General features: G+C 46.9%; 1 protein-coding gene across 1 annotated transcript; it reads right to left on the reverse strand.

The window, feature by feature from the left end:
• Positions 1–203: 203 nt before the first annotated feature.
• LOC102024261 (olfactory receptor 1052-like) lies at positions 204–1,781 on the reverse strand. Its single transcript, XM_005408019.2, has one exon. The coding sequence runs from the start codon at positions 1,693–1,695 to the stop codon at positions 736–738; it is 960 nt and encodes a 319-aa protein (XP_005408076.1). The 5' UTR covers positions 1,696–1,781; the 3' UTR covers positions 204–735.
• Between the last annotated feature and the right edge of the window lie 14,662 nt (positions 1,782–16,443).

A 16,443-nucleotide genomic window follows, 5' to 3' on the forward strand; every position in this document is an offset into this window, starting at 1 on the left:
TTTTTGGAGATACTAAAACGAAATATATAAACAATTTTTTTGAATCACTCCCCAAAGCACAGTGTCTTATATAATGCTGTAACTGCCCAAACATATCTCCACCTCTCTCTCTCCCTCTCTCTCCCTCTGACACATACACACCTTTGAGAATTATGAGCCATGTGTAGACATCTTTCTTAAAAACAGACATACAAGGGAAATTCTCGCTTTAATCCTGAGGTTTAATGAGACAGCTCCACAAAATTCAGCTGCAGTAAGATACATAGGAAAATCTTTCTGTGAGCCAACTGGTGTCCACTGCCACGTCACTGAACTGGTGGCAAAATAGCAACAGTTGTGCTGCCTCCTGTCTGATATTTCCTGGTTGAGGATGAGACGTCAGTAGAGTTGACTTGTGGCTGCTGTGTAGTGCAATGTTCCTGCTTTGACATGGAGTCTCTGATGCTGAATACACACTCTCAATGAAGTTAGGTAATTTCTTTCTCTCTTTTTTTGTTTACTTAGTCTTGTATCTGGCATTTGTAAGGCGGATCATTCCAACAACGGCTACTAACAATATGGCGGTGAGGGTTGGCTGTGATCATGGATGATAAGATGCTTCCTAAACTGCAGTTCTCTGCATGAAATATGATATTTATTGTTTTCCCTTCAAAAGTAAGGCTGCTCTTGGTTACAAAAATCCATGCTGTGATGCGGAGGATGCTTTTCCTCCTTCCAGCACCCAAGCTGCCAGGCTCAGCAGTGAAAGACGCTGGCCCGGAGCTTCCTCTGCAGGGTGTCCTGGACCTCTCTGTTCCGGAAGCTGTAGATGAATGGGTTGAGCATGGGGATGATGATGGTGTAGAACACGGACAGCACCTGACCGCTGACCTCACTGGTGGAGCTGTGGGGCTGGACGTAGGTGAACACCACGGTGCCATAGAAGACGGCAATGGCCAGGAAGTGGGAGGCACACGTGGAGAGGGCCTTCTCCCGCCCCGCCGTGGAGCGCATCCTCCCGATGGCCACCAGGACCCAGCTGTAGGAGGTGAGGATGACCGCGGCGGGCAGGAGGGTAACCAGGGCGGAGAAGACGTAGAGGACCACCTCCGCTGTGTCTGCGTGGGCGCAGGCCAGGCGCAGGAGGGGTGGGATGTCACAAAAGTAGTGTGCTACCAGGTTGGGCCCGCAAAAGGGCAGCGCGAAGACATTCCCGGTCTGGATGGCGGAGTTGGTGCCCCCAAATGCATACGAAGCAGCCACCAGCTGGAGACAGGTCCGTTTGGTCATGACAGAGCCATAACGGAGGGGTCGGCAGATGGCCATGAAGCGGTCGAAGGCCATGGAGGCCAGCAGGAAGCTCTCGGCTGTCACATGCACCACAAAGAGGGTCAGCTGCACCACGCAGCCCTCGAAAGAGATGGACTTGTCCGAGGCCAGGAGGTTGACCAGGAGCTTGGGTGTGACCACAGAAGAGTAGCAAATATCAAGGAAGGAGAGGACACTGAGGAAGAAGTACATGGGGCTGTGCAGACGGGCCTCCGCGAAGATGAGGGCCATCATTCCCAGGTTGCCGGCCACCGTCACCGCGTAGACCAGCAGGAAGGCTCCGAAGAGGAGCTCCTGGAGGTCTGGGTAGTCAGAGAATCCCAGCAGGACGAATTTGGTCACAGGGGTGTGGTTGCCACTGGCCAGGGCCAGCTCTCCAGGTGTCATCTGCAGAGGGGACAGTTGCTCATCACCCAGACTCTACTTCCTCACTATGCTGTCACTGAGCCGGGTAAGACGAGGCCGGCAGCCCTCAGGTCCCTTCACTGAAAGCTACAGGTAAAGGTCACCCGTAGTGGAAGGAACTTGGGCAGTGGTGCCGGGTAGACCTGAGCCTTGATTACCACTGGGACACCAACCAGTTGTGTCCACTGGCTTAGCTCTATGATCTTAGTGTCCTCATCTGTGAAATGAAGAGAATGTACCTACTTCTCAGGGGTGCTGTGTGGCCCAGGTGTAAAATATTTGTCTGGAACACAGTAGGTGATCAATAAATGTGAAGCATTTCCTCCAGTCTCTTGTGCCTCTGTATGTTTGCCTGTTTGTTTTCTTGAGACAGGGTCTCACTTTGTAGTGCAAGCTGGCCTTGACTTTGCTATGTAGCCTTGCCTGATCTCAAACTTTCAGTGACCCTCCTGCCTCAGCCTCCCTGGCGCTGGGATTACAGGTGTGCGCCACCATACCTGGCTTACAGCACTATTTTATACTTATTTCATTCTGCCATTTTCTTATTAAGAATTAAGATATACTCGAGATACCGTAAAACTCACCTTTTAGTGAAGTGTACAGTTCAGCCTGTATATTCACAGTTTCATTCCAGAACATTTTCGACACTTAAGAAAGAAAGCCCTGTGCTCATCAGCAGTCAGTTCCCCTTCTCCACCACTCCTGGCTTCTGACCCGTTCATTTATTTTCCTGTCTGCAGATTTGCCAATTCTGAAATTTTCACATAAATGAACTCGTGTGCTGCATGGCCTTCCGTGCATGGCTTCTTTCATCCCTGTGTCAGAGGGTCAGCTGCTGTGTAGCACCAGTAGGGTTCCCCGCGTCGTGTATTTAAGTGGACTCCAGCCCCCGCCCCCAGATCACAGCCGCCTTGTCGGCTGCAGATGTACTGGGCCGGCTGACCGCCACCGGGAGACGATGCGCTTAGTGGCGGCGTTGCAGGGCTTGCTTGCTTGTTGCCCAGGATGTTAATTCATAAGAGGACTAGAGGAGGCCGGGGATCTGTCCTTCCTCCCACACTTGCCTTTCTTTGCTGTTCCCCTGTGCCTCCCCCTTGTGAGGTCTGCGCTCTATCTCTAAATCGAGTGCTAGAAGAACCTCACCGACTGCCCACTCGCGTTAAGCAGGTTCTTGTATTACTGCGCAGAACCATGCGGAGAGCGGCCTGGCCTTTTTTGCACCTGGTGTCAGGGGTGCAGGGCAAGGCAGAGAGCGCGCTGGACTGATGGGACGAAGCCACCTGTGAGCTCCAGCTCCATGACCCCAGACAATCTCCTCTGTCTGGGCCTCCGGCTCCTCATCAGCTAAGGCACAGCTCCGTAAGGATATTCAGGGTCACACTCGGCCCCAGCTCCCTGGCGGGAGCGCCTCTATCTCTCCCAGGTTCCTGCCTAGTGTGGGTCTTGCGTTGCCGTGGTCTTGTGTTTCCTAGGTAAAGGGATCTGTGCGAATGTGTGGAAGAAAAGATGCTTTATTCCTGATTATAATGGACAGTTTTAGGGGGCTCTGTCCAGCCCAGAAAAGTCAAAGTACCGTGGCGACTCCCAGGAAGTGCTCTCTGGCCATTGTTCTGTACATGAACCCTCATTAAGATAAGCGGGGAGCTGGGATGTAAGGAGTTTTGTTATGGTGATGCCGTTCAATCCATTGACCTTACTTACGCCAAGAGTCACCTAAGCAGACGTCATCAAAGATCTTTTTAATACTTTATCATCTGTGAATTTGAGAAGATTCTCCCTCTTTTGTTGACAGATTTCCATCAGACTTTAAAGAATTTTGCAGGCAGTGATTACAGTCATTTACCTTTTCAACACCAGCTTCCCAGATTATACTTGGGGTGGCATTTTGGGAGACTACGCCAGTGCGGCGCCCTCTGGGGAGATTCAGGAGCGGTTAGACGCTCGCATTTCTTCTCAAAAGTGAGGAAAGAGCAACTGATGAGGGAGAGCTGAGGAAGGGGGCAGTGTTTCCATCGCAGATGTGATGTCAGGGACGTGGGTTTGCGGAATGAGTAGACAGAGATGCCGCAGTTCTGGAAAGTGGCTCCCTTAAACTGCCTTTGCCTCTGAACTCTTTGAAGAACTGCCATTTGCCCTCAGGGATACACAGTTCCAGGATGAGGAGTTAGTCAGCCACTGTAGCTGCAGGACCGTCTTCTGGCCGTGCTGCTTCCCCTTCCCCTCTAGCTGGGTTTGGAGTCCTGTGAGTGTGGAATTCCCCACACCCTTCACAGCCCGACTCTCTTCATTGCAAAGATCTGAATCTGGGGCCCCGTAAGCCAGGCTCGGCTGGCTGAGTCCTAGTGCCTGAGGCTTTTACCCCTCCTGCCAGCACCCAAGTGTTGCTTCTGTTTACCCCTCCTTGTCTCATTTTCTGGGGTTTAGCTCTGTCCACATGCACATCTCTACAAGTCTCTGATGTGCAAGGAGCACTGCTGCTCTCATCTTGCTCTGACGGATGACAGCCCATCCACCCAGAGACCCGCACATCACACACATCACAAAGGCACACAAAGCGCTGGTTCCAGGTTGAGCTCCTGGATCCTACTCTGCAGAAAAGAGGGTTTTCTGGGGAGGTCCTTTTCCCCAAGCCCCTGCTCCCACTGTCCTCATAGCCCAGAACTGTGCTACCTCCTGCTACTCCACTGTTCCCAGCCCAATTCCAGACGGACATTTGGGTCCCTTGGAGGCAGACGTACAAATAATACTCAGTTGTGGTGATCTTGGCCTTACCGATATACAAGGGCCTTGATAGTAAATGGTAGTAAGTATTTAAATACAAACATTATATTACAGTGACAGATTGCCACGAATCCCCTTCCACATACCCACCCTCCAACACGTTCATCCTGTCCCACTTTCTGCTGCAGGTCTGGAAGTCCTTTTTTGTGAGTGTCTTTCTGAGGTGTGATAAAAAGCACAGTGAGTGCTGCTGCTGCATGCCATCCAACAGAACACAGACTCATAAAAACATGACAGTGTGTCCTCACCCACCTTCGTCACCAGATGTGGCTCCAGGGGAATTATGGCTCTCCCTCAAAGTCAAAATGACCAAGAAAGGTGAACATTTAGAATTGATTTAGGACACTGAGGCAGTGAGGACAGTGCAGCTAGACACTCAAGAAAGAGGCTTCCAGAACCGCTTCAGAAAGTGACAAGGACAAGGGGATGAGTGTGTCGGATGAGTGTGTCTGAAGCGAGGGGAGGATTTCAAGGGTGATGAATGGCCGTATGTCTTTTGTAGTAGTAGATCTTTAAAAATATAAACATTCCCTGCATTTTGGGATCACACCTGTACCCTGGTTGTGAAGTACCTCCAGCTTTGTGCCGTATACCCTGCAAAACCTTTCTAGTCAGACCTCCCTACCCAACCGCATTCTGGGTTGGTGAGCAGCTAACTTGGCAGTTCACGGCTGTTCATGCAGATGCACCTAGAACTGTCTCAGAGCCTTTGCCAATGTTTTTAAGACTTTCCTTCCCTTCCCTTGTTTTTTCTTACTTCTGTGTCACACTATGTAGTACTTTTGATGGCAGAGACTATTTTAAATTGTACAACAAGCAAGCAAGTATTTGGACAACTACTCTTATTTGAATGTATTTGAACAATTGCAGTTGTTCAAAACTAGCGGAGCGGTTGGTTATTAAAATTATTTCAACAACCACTGTCCAACATGGCATAAGACATGGTGGTGGGCACTTAACATCTTAAAATTGTTTTTGAGAGACAAACTTGTGCCCATGAAACAAGAGCGGAGCTGGGTGGGCTCATCCAGCGGCAGGAACCCACTGACGAGGAGGACTAGAGCCTGGGCCGGATGGGGACAGGGTGAGGACCAGGAGGCAGGCGGCTGGGCCACCAGGAATGAGGGAGGTGGGGCGGGGAGCAGAGGAGGAAGCCCAATAGCCCGGAAGTGGGGATGGATCTTCTTAGTAAACATTTACTGGGAAAAAAGTCAGAATTTGGTGGGGCTGCTTGACTCTCTGAGCCTTAGTTCCCTCATTTCTTTATTTTTGAGTGGGACTTGGCTAATTCCCGGCTCTTTTCACTTTTGAGACAGTGTCCCCCTAGGTCACCAAGTCACCCAGGCTGGGCTGGAACTTGGGATCCTCCTGCCTCAGCCCTGCTGAGTGCTGGGGGCCCGGGCAAGCACAGCATGCCTGGCAGCTCCCTCAGTGTTTGTGAGGAGGAAGAGGATGGGAGTGGGTGTACTTAGCGCACTTCCAGAGGTGGAGCGGCACTTGCTCACCCTGAGTTCCCATCCCACCATTAGGCAGGCAATGACACGTCACGGACGCGGAGCTGGTGACACTGCGTGGGGTCCCTGGATGCCGCGGGGTCTCAGCAAGGGCTTATGTGGCGGAGGAGGGAGGAGGTGGTTGCGGGTTTGGGGGAGGAAAAGGAGAAGCAAACAGGCGCCTCAGCTTCCTGAGTAGCTCTGGTGCCCCCAGAGTTTCTGACAGACCAATACCAACCTTGGCGGTGGCGGTGCCCAGCCTGCTTCAGCTCTGGGGCCTCAGGGTCCTCCCGCCGAGCCCTGGGGCTGCTCCTGGGTCTCGCGTCCCCCTAGCCTGTGTCGGTGAGGTTCTCCTCCTTCGGGCCGTTTCCGGGTCGACCGCACATCCAGACCTGGTGATGGGACGCAGGGCTCCGGCGAGGTGAAAGGGCACCTAGGCCTGGGGCGAGGCTGGGCAAAGCCGGCTCCATCCCCTTTCATCCCTGGAGCCTTTGGAACCTGAGGGCTCGGGGAGGTCCCTTAAATGCACCCCCGCCCTGTCTTCTCCAGGTGCCCTGGAAGGTTCAGGCCTCTTGGGGGGATGAGACCGTGCCCGATGGTGGGAAGTTGTTTGGTTGGGACGGAGGCAGGAGGTATCCCAGGAGGGATGCTTGTGGCGGCAAAGGCTCAGCGGGCACAGGCGGGAGCCTCCCTCCTCCACCCTGTATTCGGAAGTCCTGACCAAAAGTGTCATCTTAGCCCTTGGGGGCTTGCAGGAGCCTGGAGGAGCGGGGAGTTTAACCCGTTTTCAGCTAAATAGCCAGAGAAGCTTCCTGCTGGACCCCAAGGGCCTGCCGTGGACCTCAACAGCAATCAAAGAAACCGGGACTCAGGGCTTACCCACAGGCGAGGAGCTGAGTGCGGCGCGGCCGGGGCGAGGGCGAGCGTCTGCCCTCGTCGTCATCTTTGTCGCTGGCTGTGCCCCGGCGGAGAGCTGTGTGGAGCTGGGGACACGGTGGGGCCGGGAATCTGGGGCTGAACCTCTTAGGAATTTGCCTGGCCTGGGCCGCTGGGGAGTGATGGAGGAGGCACTCGGGGCCTTGTTAGCGGAATGAGCAATTTCCTTGTAGCAGCAATTTTAAAAAGGGAATTTACAGAAATGATGCCAAGCTCTAAGTACAGGAGATGCTGGGGGGAGCATCAGGAGAGCCAGGGGAGGTGTGACCAGCAGCACCCTCGCCCGCCTTTCCTTCTTCTAGGATGGCGCCTGGCCAGGGTGTGTGTGTGTGTGTGTGTGTGTGTGTGTGTGTGTGTGTGTGTGTGTGTACGTGTGTGTGGTTCTCCCCTGCCCCTCGGCGGACACAGCTTTCCTGATTCTGTCCTGCAGGGCCTGGCTGAGGCAGCCAGAGCCAGGTGGTTCCGGCTCTGTGGGTCACAGGTTGTCAGAGCTCGCGTGAATCCCAGATCCGTAGCTCAGGAGCTCTGAGCTGGGGCAGAACCACAGGCCTCAGAGTCCAGGCGGAACGCCCAGGGCCGAGCCAGGAAGCGTGAGGGGATAGCGAAGCAGAGACACCAACTTTAAAACATAAAACGACGCGTTTGGACGTTTAAAAAAGCACCAGGAAATGACAGGACACTGAGCATCGGTTTCTGAAATTATTTTAAAATATTTTAGGTTTAAGCAAAATTTATTAGAAGCGTGTGTGGAGTACATAATGATCACGGTCCTCGGGTGGAATGGGTACACGCGCATAACCCATCTTAGCGCGTTTCTCCCTCCTTTCCTCTCCCCTCCCCACTCCATCTCCTGTTCCCTTTCCCATTTGAAAAAGATCTATTGCCCTGTTTCCATCGTCTTTTGTTTTGCTCTATAATTTATTTATATGTTGGGCTTCTCGTATTATCAGAGAAACCGTGTAGTATTTACGCTCTGCCGTGTTTCACTTAACACTGTGAACTCAAGGTGCCTCCATTTGCCTATGAATGACTCACTTTTAGCCTTCTTTATAGCAGAGTAGTACTCCACAATTTATAAATGAGAGAGAGAGAGAGGGAGAGGGAAGGAGGGAAGGAGAGAGAGAGAGAGGGAGGAAGAGAAAGAGAGAGAGAGAATTGCTTTAAAATACTCTGCCTGAGAGGAGTGATAAGATAAAGCAAGACTTGGGTTTTATTTATTTATTTATTTTTTTGGTTTTTCTCTGGTACCGGAACCGAACTCACAACCTTGCGCTTGCCAGGCAGGCGCTTTTGCCGCTGAGCTAAATCCCCAGCCCCTAAAACTTGGGTTTTAGAAGCACAACTTTCAGCTCTGTCCTCTGGATTCTGGTCCATGACTCCTTGCAGGACCCCTTCCCCCTGTTAATAGTCTTGGCCAGTGGTTTGGGATAAAGAAATGCACAGAGCTTCCTATCATGCCCTAACAAGATGTATAGGCAATTTATTGCTTCTGTTTGGGAAATTTTTTTAAAAATTGAAAACACAAAAAGTAATATAATAAATGCCCGTATACACTATCTACCATTTGACTTAATAAATGTGAGTAGTTTGTTATATAGGTTTCAAATATATATGTAATTATTTTTGACTCTATGGAAAAAAAGTAAAACAAAATTTCATAACAATATAGTAGAAGAATAGCAATGGTTAATACGTTGCGTATTGTTATCTTTAAAGTAATTAGAGTACAAGATGTAGGCATAAAAATTCTCCAAATGATATTAGCACAAACCTTTCTTTTCAATGAACTAAAATAAGCTAGTTCTTTTTTTTTATTTTAAAGAGTAAAAAAAGGATAACATAATAATAGGGGGGGCTTACCAAATTACAGACAAAGTGGTAGGAAATTATCAATGGTTATTGTTTTACATATTGTTATCTACAAGATAGTTTCTCAGGAAAACAAATAGACAAATAATAGTGAGTTACAGCCAAAAGAGGTAGGAGATTATCAATAGTTGTTGTACTATACTTTGGTATCTTCAAAGTGGCTTCTAAAGAAAATAAATAGAGCTATACATGAGTGATCTATTGAATAATCATTAACTATTCTCAATGGTTGTTGTAGGAAACACATAATAATAAACATGCATCCATTTATGAAATAGGATAGGAACAATACAAACATTGCAGAGTTATGGATAGATTAGTAGGAAAATATCAATGGCTGCTGTAATACATGGTGCTATCTTCAAAGTGGTTTCTCAGGAAGACAGAGATATGCAAGAAGGATCTAACAAGTAGTTACAGCCTAAGGGTTGTCAAAAATCAAGTGAGCCGTCTGGGGCGAAAGCCATTTTTTGTAGCGTTTTAAGAGAAACTAGTTCTATAACTATCTTGTATTATCCCCCCTTCCTGCCCTTCCCCTTTCTTCCACCCTAGTTCCTTTTTTCTTTTGAACAATTTCTCCCCATTTCACAATATCTATTGTACATTTTGGACCTTATTTACTCTTTCAGTTTCCCACACTAGGCAGGAAATACAATTCTGTCTGTATTTAAAAGAAATTTTGATTAGTGCGTGTTTGCATACACATACATTTGTTTACATTCATGTTGGGGCGCTGGTGTGTGAATGTAGCATCAGACATGCATGTTTTTAAACAGGGCAATAACAATTCGGGGTCACTGAAATTCTACATTCTACATCATTCCATTCTGTCTTTCTCTAGGGACAACCATTGTCATAAATTTGGCTTGAATCCTTTAGTCTGTGAAAGCATAATAAAAAAGTTCAAAGGTGGCTCATGCAAATAAAAAATTCGTAACTGAGTTTATTCACTCTGTCAGTGAGTGAAAGAATAAGAAGTTAATCTGCTTCCGAAAGCTCTTGCGGGAAGGGGTATTCACCGGATCGCTAATGAAGGAGAGTGAGGTAGGATCGCTGCATAAGGTGGTGCTTGTCTTGTTACATGACAACAAACCCTGTGCTTTAGGGCTATTTTTTCTACAAGACAGAAATTTGCATCCCTCCTGGACAAAAATCTGTAAGTTACTATGCAACTTCATTAAGTCCGAGACTTAGCCCGTAGTAACAGGGAATCAAATCAAGTGCACCCCCTAAGCAACCCTTGGGTGGGCCTCTTAACCCTGCCTGCATATGACATCGAAAGGACGTGCCACTCCCCTTCTGCCACTTTTTTTTAAATTTACAATAATTTTTCTTAGCAAGTCTATATGTTTATATTTCTCTACAGATCTGAATCCATAAATAATAACACTACTGAACATTTATTTGTGACAAGCAACGTGTTAGGGGTTTTACATGTACTAAGTGAATTTAATCCCTCAACACCGGTATTATGTACTATTACTATTCTCATTTTACAGATGAAAAAAAAAACAAGATGCGGTCAAGTTCAGGAAATTTCCTAAGGGTACGCAGCTGGAAAGTGGCAGGACAGATCCAATCCCAGACTGCACATGGTATGTTGCAGTGTATTCTTTTGCCTTCGACACTATATTTTGGAGAACACTCCAGAATGTGAATGTAGTTGGGATTCCTTCACTTTAGCTGCATACTTAACTGTATGGGATTCTAGGCATCACACGTGCAAAAGCTGATTTACTTATTTCTCTGTTGGATAACAAAATGTCTTGAGCACGCTTTACAGTTTTAAATGAATTGACAGATGAAATTATGTACATTTACTGTAATTCATTCCCTTGCATAATGATCATTTCTGTGGAGAGAACACAAAGTGTGCACTCTGTGTGTTTTTTTTTTCTTTTTTCTTCTTTTGGTTTTTGGTACCAGGAATTGAACTCATGACCTTAGGCTTGCCAGGCAGGTGCTTATGCCTCTGAGCTACGTCCCTGGCACACTCTACGTTTTTTGAGGATACATCTTTATTAACTCTGTCTTGAACTTATTTCTCCTTTCAGACTGTGTTTATCCCCTTTCACAAGCACTTCCCTTCCCTCTCACCAGCCCATCTTTGGTAACTGCTGCTTTGTTCTCCACCTCTGTGAAATCAGCTTTTTCTGTTCCTCATATGGGTGAGCTCATGTCCTATTTGTCTTTCTGCGCCTGCTTATTTCCCTTAAAACAATGTCCTCCAGGTCCATCTGTGCTGCTGCAAATCACAAGATTTTACTCTTTTGCCCCACACTTTTAAAGTGAGTGCACACTGGTTACACAGATGCACGGGTTTCATGTCGGCAGATTTGTAGCCATTCTTTTTCATCCCACTGCTTACATGTACCGCATTTCCTTTATTCAGAGACACACTGAGGCTGAGCTCATATACTGGCTGCTGTACATGCTGCTGTAGTAGGCTGTGCAGATGTCTCTTGTACACACTGATTGCATTTCCTTGGAATTGTGCCCAGTGATGGCATTGCCGGATCACGTGGTGGTTCTGCGTCAGATGCTGGAGGAACCTCCGTACCCTTTCCCATGAGGACGATTCTGGGTTACATTCCCACCAACAGTGTAAGGTTCTTTTTCTCCACATTCTCAACGCTTATCTTTTGGGTATAGCCGTGCTGATAGGAGCCATGTGAGGTCTCACTGTGGTTTTGACTTCTGTTCTGAAAATTAATGATGCTGAGCATGTTTTTCACATACTGTACTTGTTGGCCATGTCTTCATTTTCTTTTGCGAAGTTTCTATTCAGGTCAGATTGTGTGACTTGTGCTTGAGTTGTTGGGGTTCCTTTTTATTTGGGGGGATGAGCCTCTATCAGACAATATGCAGTTTGCAGATACTTTCTCCCATTCTGTCTGTTGTCTCCTCAATGTTGACTCTTTCCTTTGCTGTGCAGAATCTTTTCAGGTTGATGAAATCCCATTTGTCTGTTTTGGTTTTGTCATCTGTGAGCTCTTTTTTAAAAAAGTCATTACCCAGACCAAGGCGATGGAGCCACACCCCATATTTTCCTAGTAGGTCCATAATTGCACATCTTATATTTAAGTATTTAACTCATTTTGAGTTAATTTTTCTTTATGCTAAGATAGAGAGGTCTAATTTCATTTGTCTACATGTGGATATGCAGTTTTTCCAACACCATTTGAACAGAGTATCTTCTCCCCATTGTGTATTCTTAGAATCTTTGTTGAAAATCAGTTGACTGTAAAAATGTGCATTTACCTCTGGACTCTTCATCTTTTCCACTGGTCTGTGTGTCTGTTTTTGTCAGTGCCATGCTGTTTTTGTGACTATAGCTTTGGAGCATCTTTGGAAGTCAGGGAGTATGATGCCTTTAACTTTGTTTTTCTTTTTTCCCTCAAGATTTTACTTACTTGGGGTCTTTTATGGTTACATAAAAATTGTAGGATTTTTTTTTTTTTTTTGAGACAGGGTCTTGCTGTATAGTTCAGGCTGGTCTTGAACTCACTATGTAGTTGAGGCTGGCCTAGAACTCGTGACCATTCTCCTACCTCAGCCTTCTGAGTGCTGGAATTACAGGCATGTGCCACCACATCTGGCCAAAAATTGTAGGATTTAAAAAAGTTTCTGTCATTGTCATTTTGGTGAGGACTGCATTGAACCTGTGAATGGCTTTGGGATGTTTCATTACTACAGTGCACCATGAATATTCTTGGATGAGCTGCCTGGTACAAGTGTCTGAGGGTCTCTTCATGTTGATTTCCTCAAAGTGGAATCTCCAAACTGCTCTTTTTTACTTTTGAAGGAACTAGGGGGCCTGGAAGTGATCTTTTTCTTGCTCCTAACTGGTCCCAAGGTGGGCACAGATATAGCTTACAGGAGGCAGGTGACTTTTCCTGTCTTTCACCTGGAAAGGACTGATAGAGACCGAAGCAGACCCTTGTATCTGGGCCTGACTCATTTGATTCTTTAAAAGAAAATATAGTCTCTTATAACCATCAGAATGGCCTTTATTTTTCAAAAAGGAAGATAATTAGTGTTGGTGAGGATGCAGAGAAATTGGTAACCTGGTACATTACTGGGGGCAATGTAAAGTAATGCACCTGCTGTTGAAAATGATACGGTGGTTTCTCAAAAATTAAATGGAATTCCATGGGATATAGGGATTCTGCCTACAGATATATTACTCCCCTCCCCAGGTGAAAGCAGTGCGTCTGTATCTGCTGGCTCTGCCGTGATGAATGATCACAGCCCGTGAAGTGCACATGATAGAATGTATTCCCGCCCAGTTGTGGAGCCTAAGATGAGGATGTGGCTGGGCTCTTTCTCAGTGCTCTGCATGGCAGAAGGCGGCTCTCCTGTCCCTGTGTCTTCAGGGATCCTTCTTCTCTGCATGCCTTCTCTGTTTCCTACTCTCTTCTCTGTTTGAGGCTGTCGGTTACATCGGATCAGAGCCCATCCTGACACTCTAATCTACCTTACTTGAAGCCCCTGTCTTCAACTGCAGTAAGTTTTTGAGATACTGAGAATTAGGACTTCCATGTTCAAATACTGAGAGGGAGACGACTCAGCCCATGACACAGGGGCACAGCATGGGCAGAACGACATCCAGAGCAGCCTTTTTACAGCAGTTAAAAAATGGCACAACCCAATTCTCCATGGCCAGATGAATAGGTACATGAGGTGTGCTATGCACACGGAGGGATACGACTCAGCCACACAGGAAATGAAGGCTGTGTGTATACCACAGCACTAGCGAAGCTGGAAGACTTTATGCTAAGTGAATCAGAAGTAAAAGGATAAATATTAACTGACCTCACTCACAAAGGGCAGCTAGAATAGGCAATTTTATAGATACAGAAAGTAGAGCAGTGACACCAGGGCCTGGGAGGAAGGAGGCTGTCTTAGATACTTTTCTTGTTCCTGAGACAAAATACCTGACACCCAAAGTTAAAGGAGGAGAGGTTTATTTAGCTCACAGTTTGTAGAGGTTCAGTCCATAGTCAGCAGGCTGGAAGGCAGGGCCGTGTGGCAGAGGAGAAACAGTCCACGGCAGGGCAGGCAGGAGGCAGCAGCAAGCAGGAGCCCGCCTTCTTTCTGTCCTTTCATATACCTGTTGATCGGTGCCACCCTCACCTAGGGTCAGGCTTCCGTTATCACACCCTCAATCCCAGCCACTGTGGGAGGACATCGAGATACAAACCATAACAGAGAGAACAAGAATTCTAACTTTTTGTTTGTATTAGTATATATTTGCAGTACTTAATGATTACATTCCCCATGGAGAATTGATTTATGTGTGTAGCACATCTTAATTCTTTCCTTATTCCCTTCCCCTCCCCTTTCTCTCTTCTCTCACCATCTTGTGGTCGCTTTCTGTTTTACAAAAGATATATCTCCCTATTTCTTTTACAAAAAACTCATATTTGTCCTTCTTTATGGCAGAGTAGTACTCCATTGTGTGTAAATACTACATTTTTATCCATTCATCTGCTGACGGACATATAGGCCAAGACTTAGCTATTATGTAAATATAGGAATTTATATATCACTGTAATAAAATATCCTTCACTCTTTCAGGAAGATACCTAGAAGGAGAATAACTAGGTCAAATGGAATTTCTAGTTTTAGTTTTTTAAGGAGTCTCCATACTGATTTCCACAGTGGTTGTGCTAGTTTACATTACCAACGTGTAGAAGCATTTTCCCCCCTGCAGCCTTGTTTGCATTTATTATTTGGTTTCTTGATGATAACTAGAGAATTCAACTTGATGGGTACAGAGTCAATGTTTGGGGAGATGAAAATATTCTGAAAATAAACAGCGGTGGATGCACAGTACCATGGATGTATTTAGGAATAGTAGTGCTGGGCATGGTGGCACATGCCTGTAAATCCCAGCTTTTTGGAGGCTGAGGCAGGAGTGTTGCTGAGAGTTTGAGGCCAACCTGGACTACACAGCAAGACCCTGTCTTGAAATAAGAAAGACGAAAAACTAAAAAAAAAAGAACTGTATACTTAGAAATGTCTAAAATGGTAACTTTATGCTATATATATTTTATCACAATGAAAAAAAGGCAAAGGGGAAATAATGGCTCTAAGAGAACCTACAGAACATGTTCACGGCTCAGGAGGGGCTCCAAGGTCCAAGGCTAGAGAACACTGACATAAAGGAAGAGGGACGGGCACCTGGTAGGAGCGGGTGCAGAGGACTCTGGGAATTTATCCAAGTACCTTGACGGTTCCTCAGAGGAAATCATGCAGTTTTGCTGAGATACAAATCTGAACCACCTGCACCACTCCGGTGGTGGTCAGCTCCACTTTCCTACAGTGGAGGTAGCTGAGCCCTCACCGTTTGCTTCTCAGCATGCCTTGGTTGACTATGTCTTTTACAGGAAAATTATGTAAGCCCAGTGCCCTTACAGAACTAGGGACTGGGAAGGCTGACAGAAATGTCACTCGTAGGTATGGAAGACACGGCTTGGTGTGGCATTTCCCAAGGTTAGTCATGAGTTTTGCTAAATTGACATGCTACTTGCAATATTTACTTATATTTAAAAGGCCAGTTCATGTAAAAGGAAATAATTTAGCTTTATGTGAAGAGATAGTGCACCTAAAATGCATGGATTTACTGGAACACTCATATTTTTAATTCACGTTAAAGGAAGTACTGTAAGTGTCTGACTTACGAACATTGTAGTTGTGAACTTTCACAGACACCAAAGGTCTCGCATTATGGATATTCACGATGTGAACAAGTCACAGAAGCAGCTCACACATCCGCCGGACACTGTGGAGGCTGCGTGCTCCGGGCTTACTGCGCGGTGCGGCAGTGTCCAGCAGTGCAGCGCTCCGTCAGAGCCCAGGACGTCCGGAAGCAACAGGAAAAGCAGTGGTGGTGTGGAAGGGGCTTTCAGGAAGTGCGAAACAATAACCGTGGCAACAGAAGCAGAAATAATTGAAAGATTGAACTGAGGTGAAAAGATGACGGGCGTCGCTCATTCTTATAACACAAACCATTCAGCCACTGGTAGAATTTGAAAGAACAAAGACAAGATCCTGGGACGAGTGAGGTCTGCCGTGCCAATGAAGTCAACAACAATGATTGTATATTTGTGTCAAAGGTGTATAAGACTCACTTTTTGGACTTAGGAATGAATCCAACTTAGCAACATTCCCCTGGAACGGAACTTGTTTGTAAGTCGGGGACTTACTGCATATAAATTTAAAAAATGAATTCACTAACTTGTGCTGCATCCCAAGTTCTCTTGTCAGTACTAGCCTGGTCTAGGAGATCACTAAGCCAGGCAGAAATCCCGGCTGTGGTGTTCATTGGCTCTGTCGCCCAGGATGAACTTTCTATGCTGACTGCTTCTCGTCTGTAAAATGGATGGAAAATCTCCACCTTGCAAGAAGTGTGGAGCAGGTCAAAGGAAGACCACACCTGCAGCGCGTGTACTGGTGTAATGCCCGGCACCCACGGGGATCCAGCGCATAACAGCTGGTACTGACTACGCCTTGCACGAAGGTTGCCAACTGCATCTTTGTTCTCAAGCAGAACTGGGACAAGAGGTCAGACCAGAGGAACCAGAGGGAACAGCAGGTGGGAGGACGCTGTCCGGCCGCGGAGTGCTGAAACGGTTCAACGCCGCAG

Source organism: Chinchilla lanigera, unplaced genomic scaffold, assembly GCF_000276665.1.
Source record: "Chinchilla lanigera isolate Chin_1 unplaced genomic scaffold, ChiLan1.0 scaffold00110, whole genome shotgun sequence".
NCBI lineage: Eukaryota > Metazoa > Chordata > Mammalia > Rodentia > Chinchillidae > Chinchilla > Chinchilla lanigera.